Source organism: Melopsittacus undulatus, chromosome 1 (assembly GCF_012275295.1).
Source record: "Melopsittacus undulatus isolate bMelUnd1 chromosome 1, bMelUnd1.mat.Z, whole genome shotgun sequence".
Taxonomy (NCBI): Eukaryota; Metazoa; Chordata; class Aves; order Psittaciformes; family Psittaculidae; genus Melopsittacus; species Melopsittacus undulatus.
The window spans coordinates 97,951,464-97,975,876 of NC_047527.1; the positions used below are offsets into that span (position 1 = coordinate 97,951,464).

The 24,413-nt window shown below is 55.9% G+C and overlaps 2 protein-coding genes and 1 non-coding gene across 3 annotated transcripts in view; 1 reads left to right on the plus strand and 2 right to left on the minus strand.

Moving 5' to 3' along the window:
• Nucleotides 1–239: 239 nt before the first annotated feature.
• On the minus strand, nucleotides 240–12,344 carry MYO1G (myosin IG). Its single transcript, XM_005143993.3, has 25 exons — nucleotides 11,958–12,344; nucleotides 11,487–11,584; nucleotides 10,924–10,980; nucleotides 10,247–10,718; nucleotides 9,368–9,576; nucleotides 9,195–9,288; nucleotides 8,366–8,531; nucleotides 8,211–8,264; nucleotides 7,580–7,675; nucleotides 7,377–7,493; nucleotides 6,706–6,912; nucleotides 6,477–6,622; nucleotides 5,868–5,982; nucleotides 5,227–5,397; nucleotides 5,081–5,151; nucleotides 4,212–4,286; nucleotides 3,978–4,110; nucleotides 3,137–3,303; nucleotides 2,858–3,065; nucleotides 2,106–2,329; nucleotides 1,435–1,579; nucleotides 1,234–1,338; nucleotides 1,037–1,150; nucleotides 479–633; nucleotides 240–396 (listed from the first exon to the last, which is right to left on the minus strand). Exons 4-25 carry the CDS (start codon nucleotides 10,498–10,500, stop codon nucleotides 240–242), a joined length of 3,183 nt encoding a protein of 1,060 aa, XP_005144050.3. The 5' UTR covers nucleotides 10,501–10,718; nucleotides 10,924–10,980; nucleotides 11,487–11,584; nucleotides 11,958–12,344.
• Nucleotides 11,650–11,783, minus strand: LOC115945649 (small nucleolar RNA SNORA9). Its single transcript, XR_004079936.2, has one exon. It is a non-coding gene; the product is annotated as a small nucleolar RNA SNORA9 (small nucleolar RNA).
• Nucleotides 12,345–12,589: 245 nt separating the features above from the next.
• Nucleotides 12,590–24,413, plus strand: part of CCM2 (CCM2 scaffold protein) — a 31,516-nt gene continuing 19,692 nt past the window's right edge. Inside the window, exon 1 of the mRNA XM_034063382.1 lies at nucleotides 12,590–12,852. Within this exon, the coding sequence (XP_033919273.1) occupies nucleotides 12,823–12,852 (30 nt within the window). The 5' untranslated portion in view covers nucleotides 12,590–12,822. The remainder of the gene's footprint in view (nucleotides 12,853–24,413) is intronic.

A 24,413-nucleotide genomic window follows, 5' to 3' on the forward strand; every position in this document is an offset into this window, starting at 1 on the left:
ACCCACCTCCACCCATATCCTCCACTCCTTCCCCCCTGCTCTGCTGAGTGGTCCTGGCCACTCTCAGATGGCTGTGTGGGTCTCAGACACCTCTTTATTCCCAGTGCACACAGAGGCTTCGGGATGGTCCCGGGGGAGATGCAGGGTTGGGGGTCACAAGGCCAGAATGAGGCCACAGCAGAGGCCAGTGGGGCAGACTGCGGGCAGGGGGTGGTGAACCAGCTGCCCCCCCCCCCCCCTCATTTCCCAGGCCAGTAAAGCACGAAGCCATCGCGACTCTTGCTGAAATCCGGGGTGGCTGCATCCGGCCGTGTCTCCACTGTCAGCAGCCGCCGGCGCCCGCGGAAGCTCAGCTGGATGCAGTCGGAGACCCGGACCTGCAGCTCCCTCTTGGTCCTGCAACAACATCCCGGCATCATCAGTGGGGGATCCACATGTGGGGCGCTGCCACAGCCCCAGCTGGAGCCCCCCAACTCACGTGCGGCAGTGCTCCAGCAGGACCCCCACCAGCTCGCCCACCCGGTTGTCCCCCGCCGGCTGCATCTTGTGCAGGCACACGGCCAGGTCCTCCTGGCTCTGGGTGTGGAACACCACCAGCTGCGCCCGGCAGCTCGTCACGCTCAGGCCTGTCACCTGTGGGAAGAGGGGGACATGTCCCTGTGTCATCACCACTGCCATGGGACAGCGCAGTGGAGACAGCATGGCACAGTCAGTGTGGTGTGGAGAACAGGAAGGGTGGTGGGGACAGCACTGCAAGGATGGCATGGCATGGCCAGCATGGCATAGACAGTGTGGTATGGCCAGCATGGTAGGGAAAGTGTGGTGGGGCCAGCATCCCAACTCCACCCATCCCAGCGTACTTGACCGTGCCAATGCAATGGTCCCGGCGCATGGCTGAAGGGACTAGTGAGGGGTCTCCAACCCTCTAGGTGGGAGCAGGACAACCAGGACACAGGTCCCCCTAACCCTGTCTTGCCAGGACAGGGGTACACCCTGCGGTGTTCTTTTCCCCCTGCTATATCCTGGAGACACTCACGGTGCTGAGGGGTATCGCCCGCATCATCCCATAAGACTTTCGGGGGTCCAGCTTGTAGACATGCTGGTCTGTCACCAAGATGGCCCGATCCTGGCTCTTCCCAAAGCGGTTTATCTGCAGGGAGAGGGAGAAGTGAGGGGACATACTGGGGAGTGACACAGATGTGGTGGCTTGGCAGGACTCCCTGTGTCCCTCACCTTGCGGACATGGCAGGAGAAGAGAACAGAGCCAAAATGCACCTTGTCCTTGAGGTTCTGGAGGCGGCGGGCAAAGAGCAGTGCCAACGCCGGGTTCTCGCTAGGCTGTGGGAGCCGTGGTGTGAGTAGGGGGTGACACTACGGGGGAGGAGCACCCCAGGGTGCTCTGTGGGGCACCCCAAACCCTCTGGCAGCCCTTACCGAGGAGAGGTAATCCCGTGCCCAGCTGCGCTGGCAACCCCAGGCCTCCCGCAGCCCCCCCAGTGCCACCATGGCGGCCACCTTGGCCCGGATCTGCCCCATCTCCGACGGGGGGATGTTCTTGATGATCTGCCGTGCTCGCCATCTGCATTGGGGGGACACAGCATGGTCATGGCCCTGTTCCGTGTCAGCATCCCACATTTAAGTCCTGCATCCCCATCCCCTCTTTCCCATCTCACATCCATCTTACACTCCAGTTTCACATCCCCATCAGTGTCCAAGTCCCTGTCTCACATTCCCATCCCACATCCCCATTTCGTGTCCCCATCCCATGTTCTCATCCCACATAAACATCCCACCTCCTCATCTCTCTTTGAGTCCCCATCCTGCATCCCCATCCCATGGTCCCCATTCCCATCCCACATCCCTATCCCATGTCCCCATTTTACGTCCCTGTCCCACATTCCAGTTTCACGTCCCCATCCCATGTTTCTGTTCCGTGCCCCCATCTAACATCCCCATCCAACATCTCCATCCAACAGTCCTCATCTTGTGTCCCAGTTCCACATTCTTGAACTACATTTCCATCCTATATCCCCAGTCCCACATCCCCATTCCCATCACCACATCCCCATTCCAACACACAAATGGAGCAGGATTTAAGATGGTACCTGCGGAAGAGGCGCTGGCTGGCATCCTGGAAGTGCACCAGCACTGCTGGTGGCTCCGGCCAAACCACACTCTTCCCGAAATCAGGAAGGGTGCGGACAGCCTGGAAGCGCCGCAGCAGCTCACGCAGATATGCCCTCACCTTGTGCCGTTTGTAGCAGGCCATGATGGTGTAGGCTGCCCGCAGGTACCGGCAGCGCCGGCGTGCCAGGGCTCCACGCCAGGCCTGCCCAGTGCTGGCTGTCAGTGTGGGTGCTGACACATGGGTCCCCCAGGAGCACAGCTCCAGGAGGTCCCCAAAACGCTGCTTCCCCCCAAACTCCCTGGTGCAGCCCTTGCCCTGCTCTGAGGAAACGCTCCATACTGTGCCCTGTGCCCCACATCCTGCCCCACAGCTGACGCTACAGAAGGTCCCACACCATGCTGAGCCCAGTGCCGTGCGCTATGCTCTGCCCCATGCCATACTCTGTACTGTGCACTGTACTATGCCCAATATCCCATGCCCCACTTCCTGCCCCACACCATGTCCCCCAGCATGCCCTATTCCAGGTACCATATCGCATCCTGTGCCATGTCCCATGCCCCATGTCCTGCCCTGTGCCATGTCCCCCAGCACAACCCATCCCCTGCCCATGTCCTGCCCCATGCCTTGACTCACGCCATGCCCCATTCCATGCTTTGCCCATGCGCTGTACCATCCCGTGCCACACACCCTGTGCAGCCCTGGGCACCCCCTTCACCCCATGTCACCCACCTTCTGCAGCAGCAGGACAATGATGGGGATGAGCTGTGCCCGCTCCTGCTCGAGGCGGACAAGGGTACGGGGTGTGCGGATGAAGACCTTGGTGTGGCCGTAAGCCACGTCATCCTGGAAGCCGTGCTGCTCCAGGAGGGCTTGCGTAGCCTCCTGGTCACTGGCCATCAGGTGGTTGGGCCACGTGTACTCACAGGTCATTTTGTACCTGTGGGGCAGAGTAGGGTGAGGGGACATGGAGGGGGTACTGGGAGTCCCAGGGGGTGGGCCAGGCCATACCGCAGGAGGAAGCGGTGGTAGGGCTGGCGGTAGGCAAAGCCGGCACGGCGCACGCGGACGTTCTCCAGCAGCCCCAGGTAGGAGACCTGGTGCCGGCAGCGCTCCACGTCAAACAGTGTCGGAGACTTCTGGTCATTGGGCTTGATGCAGCGCACGTAGTAAGGCTCCTGGGGGGACACCGAGGGGATGGTGCTGTGGTGACACCCACCAGTGGCACTGAGCCCATGGGTGACCTGGGCTGAGGGCCTCAGGGGCTATGGCACGCAGGGTGAGAATGCCTTGAACATGGCAACAGGAGAGCACGGTGGCCTGAGGACGTGCCTGGATGGCATAGGGACACTTCAGCTGGCTCTGGGGACACGGTTGGCTGCTTCAAGGACATGCCTGGCTAGCTTCAAGGACATGCCAAGCTGTCACAGAGGCATGCCAGGCTGGCTCCAAGGACATCTTGGCTGGCCTGGGGACATGCCAGGTTGGTACAGGGACATGCCTGGCTGCCTTGGGGACACACATGGCTGCCTTAGGGACATCCTGGCTGGCTTAGGGACATGTCTGGCTGTCACAGGGTTATCTTTGCTGGATCTGGGGATATCTGGGCTGTCTTGGGGACTGTTTGGTTGACTACAGACATGCCTGTCTGCATCAAGGACATCTTGGCTAGCATGGGGACATGTCACACTGGTACAGGTACATGGCAGGCTGGCTCAAGGAATATCTTGGCTGTCTGGTGACATGCCTGTGTTTCTTTGGGTCATACACAGCTGCTGCAAGACATACCCAGATGGGTTAGGGACATGTCAAGTGGGTGCAGGGATGTGCCTGGCTGTCCCCAGTCCCCTACCTTGGAGGCGAGGTTCTCCACCAGGGCCACGATGGAGTTCTTGAAGAGGGTGCCGGTGGTCAGCGGGCGCTTGGTGACCTCAGTGATGCTCTGCTCGCCGTCAGGCCACATGGCGCGCAGCACAGGGTCCGCACTGAGGGATGGTGTTGGTGTGGGACTGGCAGCACCAGGCACCCTACTCCTGCCTCACAGCAGTGCCATCAGCCCCACAGCTGTGTCTTCTGTGTCCCTAACCTGTTGTAGAAGAGCCGCTTGAAGTCCTGGAAGAGCGTATCCTTGTTCTTGTCCAGGAACCCTTCCACCGAGTACCTGAGGGAGGGGGACACCATGCTGGGGCTGAGGGTGGGTCAGCTCCCAGCTCCACACAGAGGTGACATGTGGCCCTAGGGGCACCCATGAAGACCAGGGGACTGTGGGGTTCAGCACTTGTGGACCCAGAGCCCACTGACCCTGTCCCTGCTGTCCCCATGGCATGGCATGTCCTACACAGCCCATCCCACTGCACGTGGCCTCTGTGCCTCCCAGGCCCCATTGACCTCAGTAGCCTCCTAAATGGCCTCCCATGGCCCTAGGTGGCTCCTGTGCCCTCCTGAGGTCCCACATGGCCACCCATGGTATCCCACTTTCCCATGGCCCCAGCTAGCCCCTGGACCAGTCCCCCATGATCCTCGCAGCCTGATGGTCTCCCATGACCCCAAATCACCACCTCAAGACCCTCCTCCATGTTTCCCCATGGTTGTCCAAGATCCCATGGTAAACTAGATCTCCCAACATCCCTTATAGTCCCATGATCCCAAGTGGACCTCCAGTTCCCCCACTCCCTTTCAATTCCCTCCATAGTTCCCCTGATCCCCACAACCTGAGGGTCCGTGTGACCCCAAATCATCTCCCACAGACCCTCATGTGCCCCCTCCATTTTCCCCCATGGCTGTCCAAGGCCCCATGGTCAAAGACAGACCCCCAAGAACCTTACAGCCCCATGATCCCAAAAGGCCTCCCCATGCTCTCCCAAAGCCCTCCACTGTACCCCACAGCCCCATGGCTACCCGATGACACCCACAGCCCACTGTGACCCCCTAACATCCCCCCAGCTCCCCCCTCACGTGACATCTCCTGCGTAGTGCTTGATGCGGAAGTCCCGGTTGAACTCCATGGTCTTGTCTGTGGGGCAGAGCTGGGGTGGGGGGAGCAGGATGTCAGCTCCACACTCACGGACCCCCCCCCACTGCCCCTGACCCCCCAGAAGCACCTTGCGGCTGGTGTAGTGGGGATGGTGGCCCAGGCGGGTGTCCATGGAGGCGAGGAAGAGGGAGTCAGTGATGGTCCCTGCAGCCAGGCAGGCCTCATCCAGCAGCGCCAGGATGCCACGGTGGGGTTGTTCCACAAGCTCCACAATGGGCTCGTTGCTGAAGTACTCGATCTAGTGCAGGAGGGAAGGGGTGGGCACCCCAAATTGGCTCCCCCCAGCACCCTGATTTGCCCCACACACCCTGATGGCATCCATGTGTCCCCTATGTTCCCCATGTTCCCACCATGCTCTGCCAGGTGATGACCACCAGGTCCCCCTCATGTCTCCCTCAAACCCCTCACCTTCTGCCAGGTCATGTCCCCAACATGTGTCCCCAGAGCTCCCCATCTTCTAACAGGTGATTCTACCCATGTCCCCCATGTCCCCTTCATGTCCCTCTGTCTCCCCAACAACCCCTCATGCTCTGCCAAGCACTGTCCCCCCATGTCTCCCCCATGACACCTGTGTTCCCTCATGGCTGCCCTGTCCCCCTCCAACCCCTCATGCTCTGCCAGGCAATGCCCCCCTGTCCCCCTCACATTCCCCCCATGTCCCCCAGGCTCTGGCAGGTGATGCCACCATGTCTCCCTCAGTTCCCTCACGCTCTGCCAGGTGATGCCCTCCCGCTGGTACTCGGCCTGCTCCTGCCGCAGGATCAGCTCAATGAAGAGCTGCTGCAGCTTCTCATTGCAGTAGTTGATGCAGAACTGCTCGAAGCTGTGGGCAGAGAGTCAAGGTCAGGACAGTCCCATCAGCTGCCCCCTGCTCCCAGTGTCCCCTGTGCACCCTCTGAACTGCACGGCCCTCCTGGTCCTGTCCCATTGCACATGTACCCTGGACATCCTCCCTCTCCATGTGTTTCTCTCAAGCCCTGCTCCCTGTTTCCCCTGGGCCCTGCCAACTTCATGAGTCACTCCCAAACCCTGTCCCTTCCCCAGGTCCCACCCCCACTCTGTCCTCCCCTGTGTCCTGTCACCTTCCTGTGTTCCTCCCAAGCCCCATCCCTTCCATGCATCTTAGGGTCCCTTTCCCATGTCTCTTCTGTGCCCTATCACCTCCCAGTGTCCCCATGCATCTCCCCAATACCTGTCCCCTCCACATGTCCCTCCCAGGTGTCTCCCATCCCCTCCACATGTCTTTCCCATCCCCAGTCCTGCACCACATCCCTCCCAGGTCCTGTCCCTCTCCATGTCCCCTCTGGGCCACATCACCTGTTGGTGTCGAAGATCTCAAAGCCGTAGATGTCGAGCACGCCGATGACCGTGCTCTTACCATGCACACGTGCATCGTACCCACGGGCAGCGATGCCAGCATTGATGCGCCCCACGATCCAGCAGAAGAGCCGCTCATAGATGGCCTGAGGACAAGGACAGGGTGATGGGCACCCAAAGATGCTGGTATGGGCTGGGCTGGCACCCATCACCCTGAGTCCACCCCTACCTTGGCACAAGCATCGCGGGCGTATGCGGCCTCCTTGGGGCTGTGGCCCTTCTCAATGAGCTCCCCGGCTCCGGCCGCCACAGTGCGGGTCAGGAGTGCCTGGCGCAGGCTGTCAGGGGCCGTGGCTGTCAGCTCGGCCAGCACCGAGACCCCTGATGTGTCCTCCACCAATGTCATCTCCTCCTCCTGTGTGAACCTGAGGTTGCCCTGGGGAGGGACACGTCGTGTTGGGGGATGGGCAGAGAGGGGAGACACTTGGCAGCACCCAGAAAGGGGCTGGGGTGTCCTGGCACCAGCAGCTCCCACACCATGGACTGTACTGGTTTGTATCGGGCTGTGCTGGGATGTACCAGTTTGTATCAGGCTATTCTAAGTTTGTATTGAGCTGTACTGGTTTATAGTGGTTTGTATGGAGCTGTGCTGGACCCTACAGGTATGTACTGGGCTGTGCTGGTTTGCATCAACCTATACTGGTTTGTGCTGGGCCAGGCTGCATTGCATAGAGCAACACTGGTTTCTGCAGGGGTCTACTTGTTTAAACCAATCCATACTTGTTTGCACCGGGCTGTACTGGGTAGAGTGGGGCCACACTTATCTGCATGGGGCTCTACCGGTTTGCCTGGGGCCAAACTGGTGCAGGGGGGCCCAGTAGGTACTAGTGGTGGCCTCACCAGGTGCAGGATGGCAGCCAGGATCCGGCGCACGGAGCCCATCTCCTCCGGGGAGAAGCCGATCACTGCCATCGCCTCCTCCACCGCCCGGTAGCTGGATGCGTCATCTGTGCAGGCCTGAGGCCAGGGGGATGGTGTGAGGGGCCAGGACCCCCTTGCCTGCCCTCCCTGGTCCCCTGCTGGCCCTCCCCAGCCCCACTCACGTCACCCTGGGCACCCTCCCTGGTGTAGCAGTAGGTGCTGGGGTCCCGGCAGAGGTGCAGCGAGGACAGGAGTGCTGCTGGGGCACCCAGCAGCAGCTGTGGGGAAGGAGGGTGTCAGCACCAGTGCATTTGTGTGTCCCCATCTCATCCTTCCCAACCTGTCCCATCCACTGCCATCCCAACTCATCCCATTCTGTCCCATCCACCCATCCCATTCTATCCCATCTTATCCTTCCCAACCCCATCCCATCCATCCTGTTTCGTCCTAACCCATCCCATCTGCCCTATCTCATCAATCCCAACCCAATTCCATCCTTCTCATACCATCCATCCTGACCCCACTCCATTCCACAAATCCCATTCCAATGTTCTCATCATATCCATCCTGCCCCCATTATATAGATCTCACCCCAACCTTTTCATCCCATCCATCACATCTCATAAATCCCATCCATTTCATCCATCCCCTGCCAACCTTCTTGTCCCATCTGTCCTGTCTCCATCCCACAGATGCCATATCATCCATCCCTTCCCTATCCCATAGATCCTATCCCACAGATCCTATTTGTCCCAGTCCAATCTCCTCATCCCATCCATCCCATCAATCCCACCCACCCTATCCCTGGTTCACCTGGTAGAAGGCGTGGAAGTTCCTCTCTCCTGGCTGCTGCTGGAGGACTCGAGACTAGAAGAGGGAGCAGGGGGGTGGGTGCCATGCAGATCCCATGTGGGAACAGTGTTCCCATGGGGGGCGGCACCCACCCGGTGTGCCCAGAGGCCCCACACCTTCTCCAGCAGGTAGTTGTGGACATGGCCGCCCGTGGGGTCACCCTTGAAGTCAAAGTTGATGTCCATGTACTTGCCGAAGCGGCTGGAGTTGTCGTTGCGGTTGGTCTTGGCATTGCCAAAAGCCTCCAGGACGCAGTTGGACTTGAGCAGCACATTCTTCACCCTTGGTGGGGCAGCACGGCACAGCTGCAGCATTGCTGACAGCCCATGGGCCCCACATACCACCCACATGGCCTTGGGATGCCCCAAGCTTCCCTCACCACCCCACAGGCAAGAGGTATCCCAGGTCCCAACATACCTTCTCTATGGGCATGGGGCACCCCGGTCACCTCCTGCTGCCCCATGGCAACTCCTTGGTCCCCCCCACACCATCCCTCTGGCCATGGGAGACCCCTAGAGCCCTCCAGGGCCACCCCACATGGATGGCACACCCCTGATCACCCCAGCCCATCACTACATCCATGGAGCACCCTGGTTCCCCCACACCATCCCTGTATGGATGGGGTCCCCCAAGCTCTCCACAGCTTGCCTATGTGTTTTGGGCACCCTTTTCTTCCCCCGTCCCTATGGACATGGGACACCTCAGTCACCCCACATCCCTATGGCTATGAGACACCTCAGGTTCCCCCAGAATCACCCTGCAAGAGTAGGGCACCCCATGTCCACTCACACCTTCCCTATGGGAAGGCAGCACCCCCCAGAACAGGAATCCCTCCACACCATCCCTATGGATATGGGGCACCATGGACCTCCCCACTCCGTGGGCCTCCTCTCAGCCCTGGGCTGGTGAATCCCAGCACCCACCCCACTGTGGGGCTGAACCCACCTCTCCACCTCAGCACGCTGGGTGGGGTTGGTGATGGCTGCTATGTACTGCATGATGTACTTGCTGGCCTCTGTCTTGCCTGCCCCGCTCTCACCTGGCAGGGAGGGAAGTAGCTGGGTGAGGGCACCCACCACCTCATGGTGCCCCCCACCCAAGGGTGCCCCAGCCCCTACCTGATATAACGATGCAGGTGTCCTTAGCACGGCGCTTCATGGCCTTGTAAGCAGCATCGGCCAGGGCAAAGAGATGGGGTGGGCGCTCATAGAGCTCGCGGCCACGGTAGCGCTCCACCATTGGTGGCCCGTAAAGTGCCAGTGTCTGGTATGGGTTCACTGCCACCACCACCTCCCCAATGTAGGTGTAGATGCGGCCCTGTGAGAACCTGTGCAGAGGAGCAGCCATGGGGCAGGCTGCAGGCAGCATCCTGCAGGGTGTTGTGCTGTGGGGCAGCACACTGAAAGATGTAGGGCTGTCGGGATGGCACCAAGTGCCATGGGGCAGGATGGTGCTGTGGCATCCTGTGGAGTGCTGTGTCATGGGGTGGCACCCTGCAGGATGCTGTGGGGCAGCACCACACCAGATGCTGTGCCATGGAACATGGTGGCACCCTGCAGGATGCTGAGCTATTGGGTGGGATGACATCCTGTGTGGTGCTGTGCAGCAAGGCAGCATCCCAAGAGGTACCATGATGTGGTGTGGGGTGCCGTGTTGCAGGGCAGGATGCATAGCCTGCAGACCACCCTGCCATGAGGCAGGACATTTCCCCTCTGGCACCCAGGGGATGAGCACCATGCTGTGAGGTAGAGCCCGCCACTCTACCAACTACCATGGGGCTGGGCGGTGCCGTGGGGCAGTGGCTCTTCCTGTGGGCAGGAAGTGCATGGGGGCCTCTATGGATGTGCACACACCACCACCCCCCATCCCCATAACCCCACACCACGCCAGGGCAGAGGGGACCATGCCTTAAGTTCCCCCTACCACAGCCCAGCCCCACCCAGATGCTTCCTGTGGAGCCAGAGATTGGGGTCCCCCCTCCCTCGTGTCCCCCGTACCGCAGGCGCAGGTTCTCCAGGAACTGCTCCATGGTCACCTCATCCAGGAGGACAAAATCAGCTTTCCCATATTCAGGACCCTCCAGCTCCGCCATGCCGCAGCACCCACTTCCCTTCTCCCCCTCTCCCCAAAGCCGCGCCGGCTTCCTGCACTGCCAACTGCCGCGCAGGCGCCGTGAGGACCCATCGTCACCCAGGGTGACATCCTTGCAGACACCCAAATTTGGGGGTTGGCAACTCCCCACCACGCCCATCCCTCGGGACACGGTTTTGGGGGATACCGGGGGGATGGTCACTGGTCACGTCACCACAGGCAGGAAAACCCCATTATTTATTAAGCTGATGCTGTTTGACATCGCTGTGTTCTCATCCCAATGTTCCCAGTTAAACCCCCAGGATAACTGGGGAGCTCTAGGAATGATGTGCCCAGGGTGAAGTTCAGCAGAAAGGGGATCCCCATGCTGGCATTCAACTGGAAAAAAAGGGGAAAAATCATTAGGATAATGAGAAGAATGGTGCTGATGAGCTCTGCTGGTGACTCCAAGCCCCTGGAATCCAAATTTCATGGCTCCACTCATGCTTATCATGGCAAACCTGTGCTTGCCACCATTCTCAGTTCCAACTTTTAACCAAGAAACCATTCCCAGCAAATCCCAGCAACCAAAAATCTTCCTTACCGAGGCTGTCAGCCAGTTTTCCTGGTGGCTTTCCCAAAAATCTCTCAGATTTTCCACCTGGAATGGAAGAAATAAGAAAGATCTGGATTTGCGATAAGGAAAATTTGAAAGTTCCATGTTTAATCCACCACATCCACATTGCTCCTCGGATCTGAGTGGGACTGGGCAGAGCTTTTGCCTAAACGGTTAATTAATGGGATTAAAGCCATGAGACCACATGTGTGAAACATCACGGCTTCTTGGTGTCATCTGAACCTGCCCTGGGCACAAACCCCAGGGGCATGGCCCCATGGCACAGCTCTCAGGTGAGATTTCAGCCTCTTGTTTGATGGCTAAAGGGGTTTAGCAGTGATAATTGCACATAATTCGACTAATTACAGTAATGGGATGAGCCCAGGAGATGCCCCCCACTCAGGACAGGGAGCGGTTGCCCATAAATCCTTGTGGGATAAAGGAATGAGGCTCTCCATCCTCCCATGCCAATGCTCTCCCATGGAATGCCATTCTGACAGATTCATCTGGCACCTTACGAAGTGATCAAGCCCCAGCAGACCCCAACTTACAGTTCTGTTAATTACAACGCAAGGCCGTTGAACCCATCTCCTCACTCCTGGTGTCTTCCTTGTCCATCCTGTGCATCATCCCAGCGGGAGCATGGAACCTGGAAGGCAAACCGGCCTCAGCGGCTGCACCCTGCCCGGAGGCCGGGAGCTGCCCTCGGGCACGGCGTGTCCGGGATATCTATAACCCCCCCCCGGAGAGAGCGGGAAGAGGCCTCAAACCGTCCCGGGGTTGCTCTGGCAAGCGCTGTAGGAACGGCGGGGGCCACTGCAGGCCCCCCCACGCTGGAAGGCTTGCGGAGAAGGAACCCGGCCCCACCAGGCCCCTAAGTCACGCAGCCCCCCCTACCTCTGCCCGGTGATCCCTGCTCACCCCGGGGACACGCAGCCCCCCCCAACCCGGTGATCCCTGCTCCCATCGGTCAGGCCCCATGGAGAACTACCCTTCCCAGCATGCACCGCACCCAACTGCACCTCACGGCAGCGGCGACTGAACTCCGTAAGGAAGAAGCGCTCAGCCCGGCGCTGCCCCGAGCTTCCTCCGCTTCATCCCCGGTCCATAGTGGCGGCTCCGGTGGCGGATGGCAGCGGATGCCGGCGGATGGAGAAAGGCCACACCACCCTCACTAGCCGCCGCTGCCGCCATGGCTCACAACGGAGCCTCGCTGGCGTATGACGTCACTGCGCGACGTAGAGAGACAGCGCCACCTGGCAGGGAGTGCCGGAGGGGTCAGAGCATGCGCAGAAGAGCCGCAATTGCTCTTCAGCCTAGCCCCAGGCCCGCTTCCCCGTTGCAGCCGCAGCAACGGAAAGAGGCCGGGAATGGCGCCACCCTTCCCAGCCGAGGGTTCGGCCTCCCAGAACGTACCCGTAGGGCAGACTGATCTGAGCTACGGCTCGGAACGGGCGTGGCCATACAGATGGGCGAGGCCTACGCGCCCATAGCTACAGTGGTTCCAGTGGAGGGCACGGCTAGCGCTGATGGGCGAGGTGCAGCCTCCTGCCAGGCGCATGCGCAGTGCATCTCTGCCCCCCCCCCCCCCCCCCCCCCTTTCGTTTGGCCAGGGGAGGACTGACGTCAGTCCTCCCCGCGGAGGGCGGGGCGTGGTGCACGCCGGGAAGCCGCCGCCCAAGATGGCGGCAGGATTGAAAAGTTGGTGGCGCTGAGGTGCTTCTGGGCGGGCCGCGGCTGGGAGCGGGAGCCGGGCCTCGGCCGAGCTCTATGGTCGCTGCCAGGCAGTGAGCCCGGTCACCTGGGCCCCGCCGCGCACCGAGGCCGGGCGAGCACGGCCGCTGCGGGGATGCCCCCTGGGGGGCCGGGGCCGCCGCCGCCGGAGACATGGAGGAGGAGGGCAAGAAAGGCAAAAAGGTGAGAATAGGCCGCTGTGGGCAACCCCCTAGGGGCGGCTTAGGGTTGTGAGGCCGCTCTGGAGACGGAGTCGGAGGAGCACCTCCTCAGCCCTGGGACCTCTCATCCCCCCAGCCCCTTGGGTCCTCTGTGACCCACAACTTGTGGCCAGCTGTGTTGGAAAGCCCCCCTAGGCGCGGCTGGCCTTTTCCCATCCTTCTGGTGGCTTCAGGTGTGGCCCTGTCCGAGCTGACCATCTCCCAGTCGGTGTGATTCCCCTGAGGGCTGGGGCCCCGCTTTCCTCACTAAAATACCTCTCTGTGAATTTAGGGCTTAGGAGGCGTGTTGCTATGGCCTTTCTGCATTGGTCAAGGGTTAATTCAGGTGCTTTTTCAGGCTGCAAGCGTGTTCGGAAGCTAAAGACAAGCCTTAAACACTGTTCTGTAACAGCACTGGGTTGTTTTGTCTGCTGACTGTGGTGCTAAACCGGCTTGCCTGCATACATGAACATCGTATTTGTATATCTGAATTGAGTCAGCTACAGTCAAAGCTACTGTGCTCCAGGCACCTCAGAGCTCAGCAAGCTCTAGCTGTGTTGGCTGTACCCGAGCTGCTCCAGTTTCTCTTGTTTAAATCTATTTTTACGTAGTGTGGGGGAGGTAAGGAGCTGAAGATTGAGGCTGGGATGCTTGCCGAGAGCAGTGCTCCCTGGGGTGGGGGTGGTTTCTTTTTGAAAGCAACCTGTCCCATGGTTTGGTGACATAAAGGGAGGGGAAAAGAACTATCTTTAGTTGTTTTGGAATACCTGCAGTAACGACGATCTCAGAAGGTGGCAGCAGAGTCTCCTGCTGGAACTCTGCTTCGAAGTGATCAGGATTCTCACAGAATGAGAAATACTAAATGTGGGTTTGTTGTCTGGTTTGGGTTTTTATTCTGGAGTTACCACACAAGTATCTCAGAGCTCTGTCTGGGAAGTTAAACCACACCTGTATGTGGGCTGGATGGACTAGCAGTGCAGGTGGAAGAGAAATTATTCATCTGGATGTGTCAGAGTCCTGCTTTTAAGAAATCATAAAAACATAGAATTACAGAAAGGTTTGGGTTGGAAGGGACCTTAAAGCTCATCCAGTTCCAACTCCCTGCCACAGCAGGGACACCTTCCACCAGATCAGGTTGCTCCAAGCCCCATCCAACCTAGCCTTGAACACTGCCAGGGATGGGGCCGCCACAGCTTCTCTGGGCAACCTGTGCCAGGGCCTCACCACCCTCACAGAGAAGAACTTCTTCCTCAGATCTCATCTCAATCTCCCCTCTGTCAGTTTAAAGCCATTCCCCCTTGTCCTGTCCCTACCTGCCCTTGTCAAAAGCCCCTCTACAGCTTTCTTGTTGGCCCCTTAGGCCCTGAAATCTGCTCTAAGGTGTCCCTGGAGCCTTCTCTTCTCCAGGCTGAACAAGCCCAGCTCCGTCTGCCTCTTCCCATAGCAGAGGTGTGCTGGGCTCAGAGCTGGATGCAGGACTACAGGAAGAATGCTCCCCTCTGGGGCTGCAGGTAATTGTAGAGTAGCTGTAGATATTAGCAAATACCTGATACTTGTGGTGGGCAGTGTCTGCAGGGCTAGGAGCAGTGCTCACCTAGTATATGCAGGCAAGATATGATAACCTTGTACAAGTGGAATCAACTCATCTCTAATGAGAAATGTTTCCTGCTGCTTGGGGAAAAAAAATTGTGTGGGGGAGGTTGCCTTAGAAAATCATATTTTCTAGGAATACTGCTTGCTTTTGTGCCTGGAGATAGAGTGCTGTTGTGCCAGCTGGAGTAATCTGGGATCTTTGTGCTGCTCTCTGGTATCTTTTAGCATGAGAGGAGGTAGTCAGCTCCTATGGTCCCAGATCCTCAGGATAGCTGAGGTGGCAGGGACCTGTGGAGATGGCCTAACCTAGCCTCCTGCTGGGAGTAGACTGTGTCCTCTTGGGGTTTGATTATCTCTGAGGATGAAGACTCCATGAACTCTCAGGGTAACCTGTTCTACTATGTTCACCCCACATGAATAAGGTCAGGGGTTGACCTGATGCCCCTTTCCTGGGCCTTCTCCAGCATGTTCTGGTCTCTCACATACTGGTGGCCCCAGATCCAGGCACTCCAGTCCTCCAGTGCTGTTTCCCTGCTGTGTGATCCCTATGGATGAGGAGCTCACTGTGACCCACAGGAGTGGGGCTGCAGCTGGAGAGCTCAGTGTCACACAGTGGTGGTGTCTCTGTGGGCTTATGGAGCTTCTTTGGTGAAAGATTTTCATCATAGAGATGGCTGATTAATCCTTGGAGCAGGTGCTATGGAGATGGGCATATTCATCTGCTGTGCCACAGCAGTTCCCAGCTGCAGGGAGGAACTCTTCTTCCTTTTTTTTTTTTTTTTTTTTTACTTTTTTTTCACAAGCTCTAGATCATTCTAGATGGCAGGTACCCATCCCTCTGCCAGCAGCAGCCTGAAACGGGATCTGAATTCCTTCAGTGATGCCCTGAAGGGGTAGGAAGGTAGGTTTGGTCAGGACTAGGGAGAAAATCTCAACCCTGCTTTGGGGTGAGCTCCAGCTTTAGGCAAAGCTTGTGCTCACTTTACTGGAGCCCTGGAAATTCTGCCAGGAGCTTGCTCTTGGTGGCTCCCACCAAGGACCTTATCTCAGTCAGAACATGGCAAGGGCAGAATGAAGCACATCCCAGCCTCCTTTTAGAGATGGTTGAGAGATATCTCTTAAACAGGTTAGGAATAGAACACCTGTTCCTCACTAATACTGGGAGGAAGGTTGGATTGATACAGAGTGTGTTGGCCCTAGTTGGGCTGTGTGGCTTTTATGGTCCTTGCCAGTGAAGTCAGCTGGGCTGTGGGAACCTGTTTGAAGATGGAGAGCAGTTGGTCTCCTGCCTTGAGTGAGGATGGGTGTTCCTGGCATGTGCTCCTTCCTGGAAAGAGAAGGGGTGGAGGGAGGGTGGAGGCACATTTTAACTGCTATAAGCTGACAGAGAGGAGATTGAGATGAGATCTGAGGAAGAAGTTGTTCCCTGTGAGGGTGGTGATGCCCTGGCACAGGTTGCCCAGAGAAGCTGTGGCTGCCCCATCCCTGGCAGTGTTCAAGGCCAGGCTGGATGGGGCTTGGAGCAACCTGGTCTGGTGGAAGGTGTCCCTGCCTGTGGCAGCAGGGGGTGGAACTGGATGAGCATTAATGTCCCATTCAGTCCAAACTGTTCTGTGATTCTATGATTTCTTGGCTACCCTGGTTATTTGCCTGTAGAAAGGATTTTCCTGCTGACCTCCATTGTGCAGGCTCTTAGAACATTTCCAGTCCATATGATAGCTGCTAGACTGCAGCAGGTGATCCACTGATGAATGCTTCCCTGTGTTTCCTGAAGTAATTCTCTGGGCAGTGTTAGATGTTAGCCTAGAATTCCTTAGTTTTCCCACACAGGTGTGCCCCAAATCTGCTGTTGGCTCAGTTTGCCTCTTCCAGCAGTTGCTGTCTCTTTCTTGTAAAGCTGATCTTGATCTGCAGCACCAAATTCCTTGTGGTTTTTAAATGCTGGTTAATGTAGAGGATGTTGGCCAGTCCAGCAATTCCTTCTTGTGCAGATCATTGGGAAATGTCTGCCAAAACTGTGCTTGTTACTTTGGAGTGTGCTTCACCCTGTGCTGGAGGACTTGGGCTGCAGAGTCATGTTCTGCACTGGGGTGTGCGGATGGGCATGGAAAGCTGAGAAGCTTCTGGGGAGTGGGAATAAATAGCTGAAACTGTGAAACTGAGTTGTTACTTGAAGCTGGATGGTGCAGGGCAAGCACTCAGCATTAATATAAAAGATATTGAGGTGTTCAGCTTGAAGTCACAGCTTTGTGGGATTATCTGCTTGCAAGAGAAGTTGCTTGAGCCTCCTTTGTTATCCCAAATATCCAGTTTGTTCATGCTGGAATAACTGCTGGGTGTTGACAAACCGCTTGCCTGTGTTGCTGTCTGAGATCCATTGCCACAGGAATGGTTCTTGTATGACTTCACTTATTTAGGCCACTTAAACCATAGAATCATATCATAGAATCACAGCATAGTTTGGGTCGGAAGGAACCCTAAAGCTCATTCAGTTCCAACCCCCTGCCACAGGCAGGGACACCTTCCACTAGACCAGGTTGCTCCAAGCCCCATCCAGCCTGGCCTTGAACACTGCCAGGGATGGGGCAGCCACAGCTTCTCTGGGCAACCTGTGCCTGGGCCTCACCACCCTCACAGGGAAGAACTTCTTTTTCAGATCTCATCTCATTCTCCCCTCTGTCAGTTTAAATCCATTCCCCCTTGTCCTGTCCCTACATGCCCTTGTGAAAAGGGGCTCCAAAGCTGGACACAGGACTCCAAGGCGGTCTCACAAGGGCATATAGTGGAGAATCCTCTCCCTCAGCTTGCTGATCACACTTCTGATGATGCAGCCCAGGACATGGTTGGTTTCTAGGCTGCAAGCACACACTGTCGGCTCATGGTGAGCTTCTTGTTGACCAACAACCCCAAGTCTTCCTCCTCAGGGCTGCTATCTGTCCAGTCTCCCCCAGCCTGTAGTTGTGCTGATGTAACTAACACACTGTATTGTTTAGCTTGGCTTTTAGGCTAATGAAAGCACCTGCATGCACTTGCACCCTGCACTGAGTTGGTTGTGAGCTCAGGGCTATACTTCCAGATGAACCAAGCCATGTAGCACTCATTCCAGTATGCTGCCTGTCACCCCCTGCTCTGTCTCACACCTTGATGGAGCAGCTGTGACCTGATCCCAGGCTGTTTTGGGATGAGTACATTTATCAGTTGGGCTGTGATTCCCTGTGATAAAGCTCCAGCTGCTGTCTCCTGGCATGGTAGCTGCTTGGTTACTTTATGCCTTGCTCTGATACCATGATGCAGAAGGTGTGATGATAGACTTTTAGCCCCTTTCTCTGAGCTCTGTGCCTGTGCAGAAGTCCCAGCTGTAACCTGAAAACCTGCTTCCAGGTTAACTGCAGAGTTTGGAGTCCTAGGAGGTATGTGCCGTGAGCACTGTCACCTGCTCTGCTCCTGGCAGTTCACTTGTCCCTAGCCTCATGTGACTTGCAGTGAAAATGCAGCAGAAGCTGTCGAGGCATCTGCTTGTGAGTGAGCAGGGTTGGTGCCCTGTCCCAGTGGGTTGGAACCTGTGGAGGGAGGGGAAATGGCTTTGATCCTTGAAGGGCTTGGCAGGGGTAAGCCTGGCTGCCCTCATCCATTGCCCTGGTGTGGTTGGGCATGCAGGCATTGCCATCAGGGTGTTGGGCACCAGTTGGTATGCTGCAAACTGCTGCCTCTTGCAGCATAGGGCTTGTGTAGTGGGTGCCTCCTGTTTGTAAAACAGGAGCCCAGCTTCTGACCTCTCTTCACTGACAGACTTAGCTTTATGGGTTTGCCAATTCAAGTGAGGCAGTTTGAAATAAAGCTGGGATCCAACTGTGAGATTCTCTTACAAAGTCTCTAAGCACACAGGGCTCCTGTACTGGGAACAGATGGTTAGGAATTGCTGATTGAGACACTGCCCTTCCTGCTCTCTGCTTTCCCAAGTCCCCAGCCACTTTGGCTGCTGCAAAGCCGACTGAGCTCAGCCAGAACACCTCTTACGAGGCTCTCCTTGGCTCTCTCCTGCTTGGAGAGTGTTCTCTGGTCCTCCCCTATAGCTGGAGCTTCACTTGCTGTGCACCTGAGCTGATGTTTTCAGACAACAGACTCTTCTGAAATGATTGATATAAGATATCTCTGCTGCACTGTGTTGTGTGAGCCCCATGTGTAGGTGAGAACAACCAAACATCCGTATACAGCGCTCTGAATTCCTTTGGGATTCTGCTGCTTATCCCATTAAACTTTAACAGTTCTGCTTACAAGCCCCAGCACTCTTCCAGACAAAGCTTTGGAGAACTCCCAAGTGCAACTCAGCATTTCCCTAATCATGCTTAAACATGTCTGTCTGTGCTGAGCAGCTTGATAAGGAGTAAATCTGGTGTCCCTGCTCCCTCTGAAAGGATGGCCTCTGGGTTGGGAAATGGGTTTTTAGCTTCAAGATCTGTCTCATCATCCAAGGCTTTGTGAAGAAGCCAGCCACCTGCTAGACTGAGTTTTAGCAGCTTCTTTCCTTTGAAGTGCCAGTTCTTGGCTTGCTTTGGGGCTTAGCGGGACAATCCTGTCCTTGCTGGCTTCGGCCCAGTTAACAGTGTGCAGGGAGGTGCTCTTTTTCTATTCTTCATGCTTCCTCCTGCTTCTGGAGGAAGCCAAAACAGCCTTATGGAGTAGGAGGAGCAGAGGCTGAATGAAGGTGGGATCACGTTTAGGGTGGACTTGAAGTCCAGAGAGGGGGAAATGTGGGATAAAAGTTGGGGGAAAGGGGAGGGACAGGAGAGATGCCCCTCTTGTGTGCTGAGCTTTGTTCTTCCCAGTGCCTCTGAGCTCAGGGAGCTCACTTCTAGTCACAGTTGCTATTCACATCCTGGTGCTAGCTGGCACAAGAGAGGACACACAAATGCAGAGGGAAAGGGAGGATGATCTGGGAAGTGCTGCTGAGGCAGAAACAGTCAGGATCATAGAATCCCAGAATGGTTTGGGTAGCAAGGGACCTTAAAGCTCATCCAGCTCCAACCCCCTGCCATGGGCAGGGACACCTTCCACTAGACCAGGTTGCTCCAAGCCACATCCAACCTGGCCTTGAACACTGCCAGGGATGGGGCAGCCACAGCTTCTCTGGGCACCCTGTGCCAGGGCCTCACCACCCTCACAGAGAAGAACTTCTTCCTCAGATCTCATCTCAGTCTTCCCTCTGTCAGTTTAAAGCCATTCCCCCTTGTCTTGTCCCTACCTACCCTTGTCAGAAGCCCCTGTCCAGCTTTTTCTTGGCCCGTTTAGGCACTGGAAGCTACTCTAAGGTGTCCCTGGAGCCTTCCCCAGGCTGAACAAATCCAGCTCTCTCTGCCTGTCTCCGTAGCAAAGGTGCCCCAGTCTTCAGGGCATCTTTGTTGCTTTCTCTGGACTTGCTCTAACAGCTCAATGTCCTTCTGTTGGAGCCCCAGAGCTGGATGCAGGACTGCAGGGCCGGGGTATATGTCTGTCTGAGTGGATTATGGGGGAGAATACCTTCCCTCAGGTCCCCAAAATAGGGATCCTGGAAACTTAAGAGGCCGCTTGAGACCTGTCACTTGACCCTGACTGCAGGATGCTTAGTGTTTTTGTGGCTGAGGGCAGTGACCTGCGGTGAGGAGGCTGCTGGGAATGGTAGCCCTGTTCTCCTCCACCCTGGCTCCTGCCCTGTCCTTGACACTGGCTCTGGAGCTCATCTTCTGCCCACCCAGCTTCCCACACTCTCTGGGCTGTGCTGTGGTAAGAGCAGGACAGCCCTTTCCTCTGGCAGTTAGCCACTAGATAAGAGGATCTGCTGGCAGGGCTGTGGTCTGCGTAGTTATAGGGGAGGCTGTCCCTGAAACAAGTGAGGGCTGCCAGCAGGCATCAGTGTGGTGCCTGGTAACAGGGATGTATTCCCAGTTTGCTTCCCTCCTCAGATTGTGGATATACCAAACCATGTTTGTAGCTGACTTTTGAGGTTCACAGGCTGCTCCCCACAACCAGGCTCCCACCCTGTCCAATGGCAGGTTCTCTGTGGCATGGTGCTTGCAGCTCTATGGCTCCTTCATGTGTGGACTGATCTCACTCTGGATAGCATTCCTTCCTGCATCTCAAACTAGGACAGGCAAAGAGCTGGTCACTTCTGTCAGCATTATAAATACATCCACCGTGCTGACTTCGAGGGTGCTGCTGCTTGTCCAGGCTGAGGGAGGCTCCTCCAGGCTTCTGGTTACCCCCATTTCAAGCACCTTCCTGGTTTTCCCAGTGTTCCTCTGCCCCTATGGCATGGTTGCATCAGAGCTTGATATCAGGAGGGTAATTCCAAGAAACATAGTCTTCCTGGGTGGAAGCAGGGAGGAGTCGGAAGGTAGGTGAGGTGGGAAGTATGCTGCCTGCTTCCTTCTGGGTACCACCTGGGTTCTGCTTCTGCCTGGCTGCTTGGCCTCAGGCAAACCTGAAATGTTCTTTAGACAAGAGCAGGTAGGGACAGGACAAGGGGGAATGGCTTTAAACTGACAGAGGGGAGATTGGGATGAGATCTGAGGAAGAAGTTCTTCCCTGTGAGGGTGGTGAGGCCCGGGCACAGGTTGCCCAGAGAAGCTGTGGTTGCCCCATCCCTGACAGTGTTCAAGGCCAGGTTGGATGGGGCTTGGAGCAGCCTGGTCTGGTGGAAGGTGTCCCTGCCCATGGCAGGGGGTTGGAGCTGGATGAGCTTTTAAGGTCCCTTCCAACTCAAACCATTCTGGGATTCTATGATCCTGACTGTTTCTGCCTCAGCAGCAGCTCCCAGATCATCCTCCCTTTTTCTCCGCATTTGTGTGTCCTCTCGTGTCAGCTAGCACCAGGATGTGAATAGCAACTGTGACTGGAAGCAAGTTCCCTGAGCTGGGAGGCACTGGGGAGGACAAAGCTCTGCTTCAGAGTCACAGTGTGTCCTGATTTCCAGCCATAGGGAATACCTTCCAGCTGGCTGAGACTGGTGTAATCAGATGCTCTGCCTTGGCTGCTCTGGCTTCCCACAGCTCCTGTGGGTGTGTTTGGTTTGTATTTGCTTTCACCTGCAAGGATGTGCATAAATACTCACCCAAATAGAGTGCCAGAGTGATGGTGAGGTGTCTTCCCTGAGGCTTGGGGATACAGCTCTTCTGAAAGCCCTGCTTAATGCTCACATGGAGCTTGAACACATTGTTTTCTCATGGGTGTTTGTGGGAAGCAGAGGGAAAGCATCCTTGCTGCTGCTGCTTGTTGTCAAGGTGTCTCCACTCCTGTTACTTTCCACCTCTGTGCATATACTGGTTGTGTCTCCTGTGGCTTTTGAGCCTGGAGCAGCATGAGGGAGTTGGGCTGGTGGCAAGGGCATTGCTGGGGTCATCTCTGTGGGGAGGTCATCCAGGGCAAGAAATGGCCATGGCACCATGCAAGGGGGCACTTACTGGGTGTTGGGTCTTCACAACCATGTGTTGTGGTTTAAGCCTGCTCAACCCAGGACACCATAGAAGTGAATGGTCCCATGTAGGACCTTCAGCTTTTGGTAACCTTCACTGTACCCCAGACTGCTGCTTTGCTGCAGAGGCTGGCGTGGGGAAGGACACATTCGGCAGCTTAATGCAACACAGATATTTTGCTGGGCTTGTGTCCCTATGTCCAAATAGTTTTGCTGTTGTGGGTTTTGCTCAGTACAGAATAACTCTACCATGTAATTGGGTAAATACTTGCTTTGCTGTTTGGTTAGAGAATGGCAGAGAAAGCTTCCTCAGACTGCATTGCTCACACAGAATGCTGGCTGAAGTAATACCAGCTTGAAGAATTGTAACTTGCACTCTGTAAAGCTTCCCATGATGGAAGCTGTGACCCCACTCAAGTCTGGTTCTAGCCCCAGATACAAGCATGAGGGATCCCTGATCCTGCAGCCCTCATTTAAGTCTTTGCCTCCCTCTTTTGGGTGTAACATCCAGAAAGCAGATAATATTTTCTCATTCAGAGAGGCAGCCTGTTTCTGGGCTGGTGAAAGGCTGAAGTCATGCAGGAGTAGTGCTCTGAGACAAGACTCTATCTGTTTAGCCCAGAAACTCTCTGAACTTGAGCAGTTTCCATGTTTCCCATCTGCTGCCTTGTTGCATAGGGGCTTACCAGCCCAGCTGTGCTAGTAGATATGAAGCTTGGCTCTGTGGGGTGCTTCAGTCAGAGGCTCATCTGCAAGGACCCATGGCACCCAGCAGAGCCTGGTTCTCCAGGTACATTGTAAAATTGCATTGGGTTGGAAGGGACCTTAAAGCTCATCCAGTTCCAACCCCCTGCCACAGGCAGGGACACCTTCCACCAGACCAGGTTGCTCCAAGCCCGTCCAACCTGGCCTTGAACACTGCCAGGGATGGGGCAGCCACAGCTTCTCTGGGCAACCTGTGCCAGGGGCTCACCACCCTCACAGGGAAGAACTTTTTCCTCAGATCTCATCTCAATCTCCCCTCTGTCAGTTTAAAGCCTTTCCCCCTTGTCCTGTCCCTACCTGCCCTTGTCAAAAGCCCCTCTCCAGCTTTCTTGTTGGCCCCTTTAGGCACTGGAAGCTGCTGGAAGATCTCCCTGGAGCCTTCTCTTCAGACTGAACACACCCAGCTATCAGTTCATTAGGTTTTGGATTACTTTGTTCTGTTTCTCTTCTTTCCAAAGAAGCTTTGTGATTTTCACCTCCAAGTCTGAGAACGTTACCTGGTTGCTGTGCGTTTCCATGCTGTGGCATGCCTGTGTCTGGAGTGATGCCTCCAGCGGGGAATGAGTTTCCAACTGAGGAGGTAGAGCTCCATGAGCAGCTTGGCACCGGAAGCTGTGAGGAGAGAGGTGATGACAGGCCAGTGGCATCACAAGATGTGCTGCAGCCGTGGTCCGTACAGCTTGGCAGATCTTCTCTGAGAGTCTGGCAGAGCTTTAGAACCATTTGGTGGGGTGAGCCAGGAATGGGATTTAAAGTGGGAGACTTGGATGAAGGAGAAGCTGGAGGGTGGTCTAGTTGCACAACTTGTGTTTCCATTTCTGATGTGAGATGGAGGGAGAGTCAGACTCTACACTTAGCTTTAGATACAGCTGATTTCTCCAGGCTGAAGTGTTGGGCTGCCCTCTTTTCCTTTCCTCCCCAGGAATTGGGAGACCTGGTGCCTATAGGACCAGCCCAAGCCCAGGTGAGGGACTTCACAGGGACTGTGGGGAGTCTGACATATGGATTTCCAACTTATTTCACATTTCTGATCTCAAACTACAGCTGGTTCCTGCCTTAATTTTGATGCCATACTTTTAAGACACTCAAGATTTTCTCACAGGCAAGGTAGGACAACCAAAACTCACTGCATCAGCTTTGTTGGTGTTTCCAAGGAAAGGTCAAGCCACTGGAGAGCAGCACTGGCCATCGTGGTACAGAACTAGCGGATGAAATAAATGGGATTAATTATGCTCTGTAGCATAAGGGGAGCTCATGTGCTTTTCCCTTGTTCTGGCTGGCTGAAGAGGACAAAAAGTGAGGTCTGGAAACCTTCCAGGTTGCTCAGCCTCTGCTTACGGGGCAGGGAGCACTGTCAATAAATAAAAATAACTCTGAAATAAATTAACTTTGTCAGGAAAGCAGTGAAAGGATTTATGGAAACCAAGAGAACTGCCAAGCTGAAACCGGAGCACAAAGGTCAGAGCCTGACTGACCCGCCAGTGCGTAATGAGAGCTCAGACTTCCTCCTCTGCGTTTGAATTCCTCTGGGCAGGAATACCAATGGTAAAAGGATTCCTAAATCACTGGTTCTGTCCAAGTCTTGGCATAATGTTAAGTAAATAAATATTCTCAAGAAATTGGCTCCTAACACAGGAAATGCCAGGAGCCAGCCTGAGTGGTGGTGAAATTCCAGGCTTCGGACTCTGCCCATGGCAAACGTCTTACATGTGTGCCTGAGGTCCGGAAGCCTGAACCAT

Excerpts from the sequence above, each read along its gene's own strand:
- MYO1G (XM_005143993.3), bottom strand. The coding sequence starts at position 10,500 with ATGGGCGTGGTGGGGAGTTGCCAACCCCCAAATTTGGGTGTCTGCAAG. Across the intron at positions 9,289-9,367 it reads CACCTGCATCGTTATATCAG|GTGAGAGCGGGGCAGGCAAG; the intron begins GTAGGGGCTGGG and ends CCTCCCTGCCAG. Across the intron at positions 634-1,036 it reads GGGCGATACCCCTCAGCACC|GTGACAGGCCTGAGCGTGAC; the intron begins GTGAGTGTCTCC and ends CTCTTCCCACAG.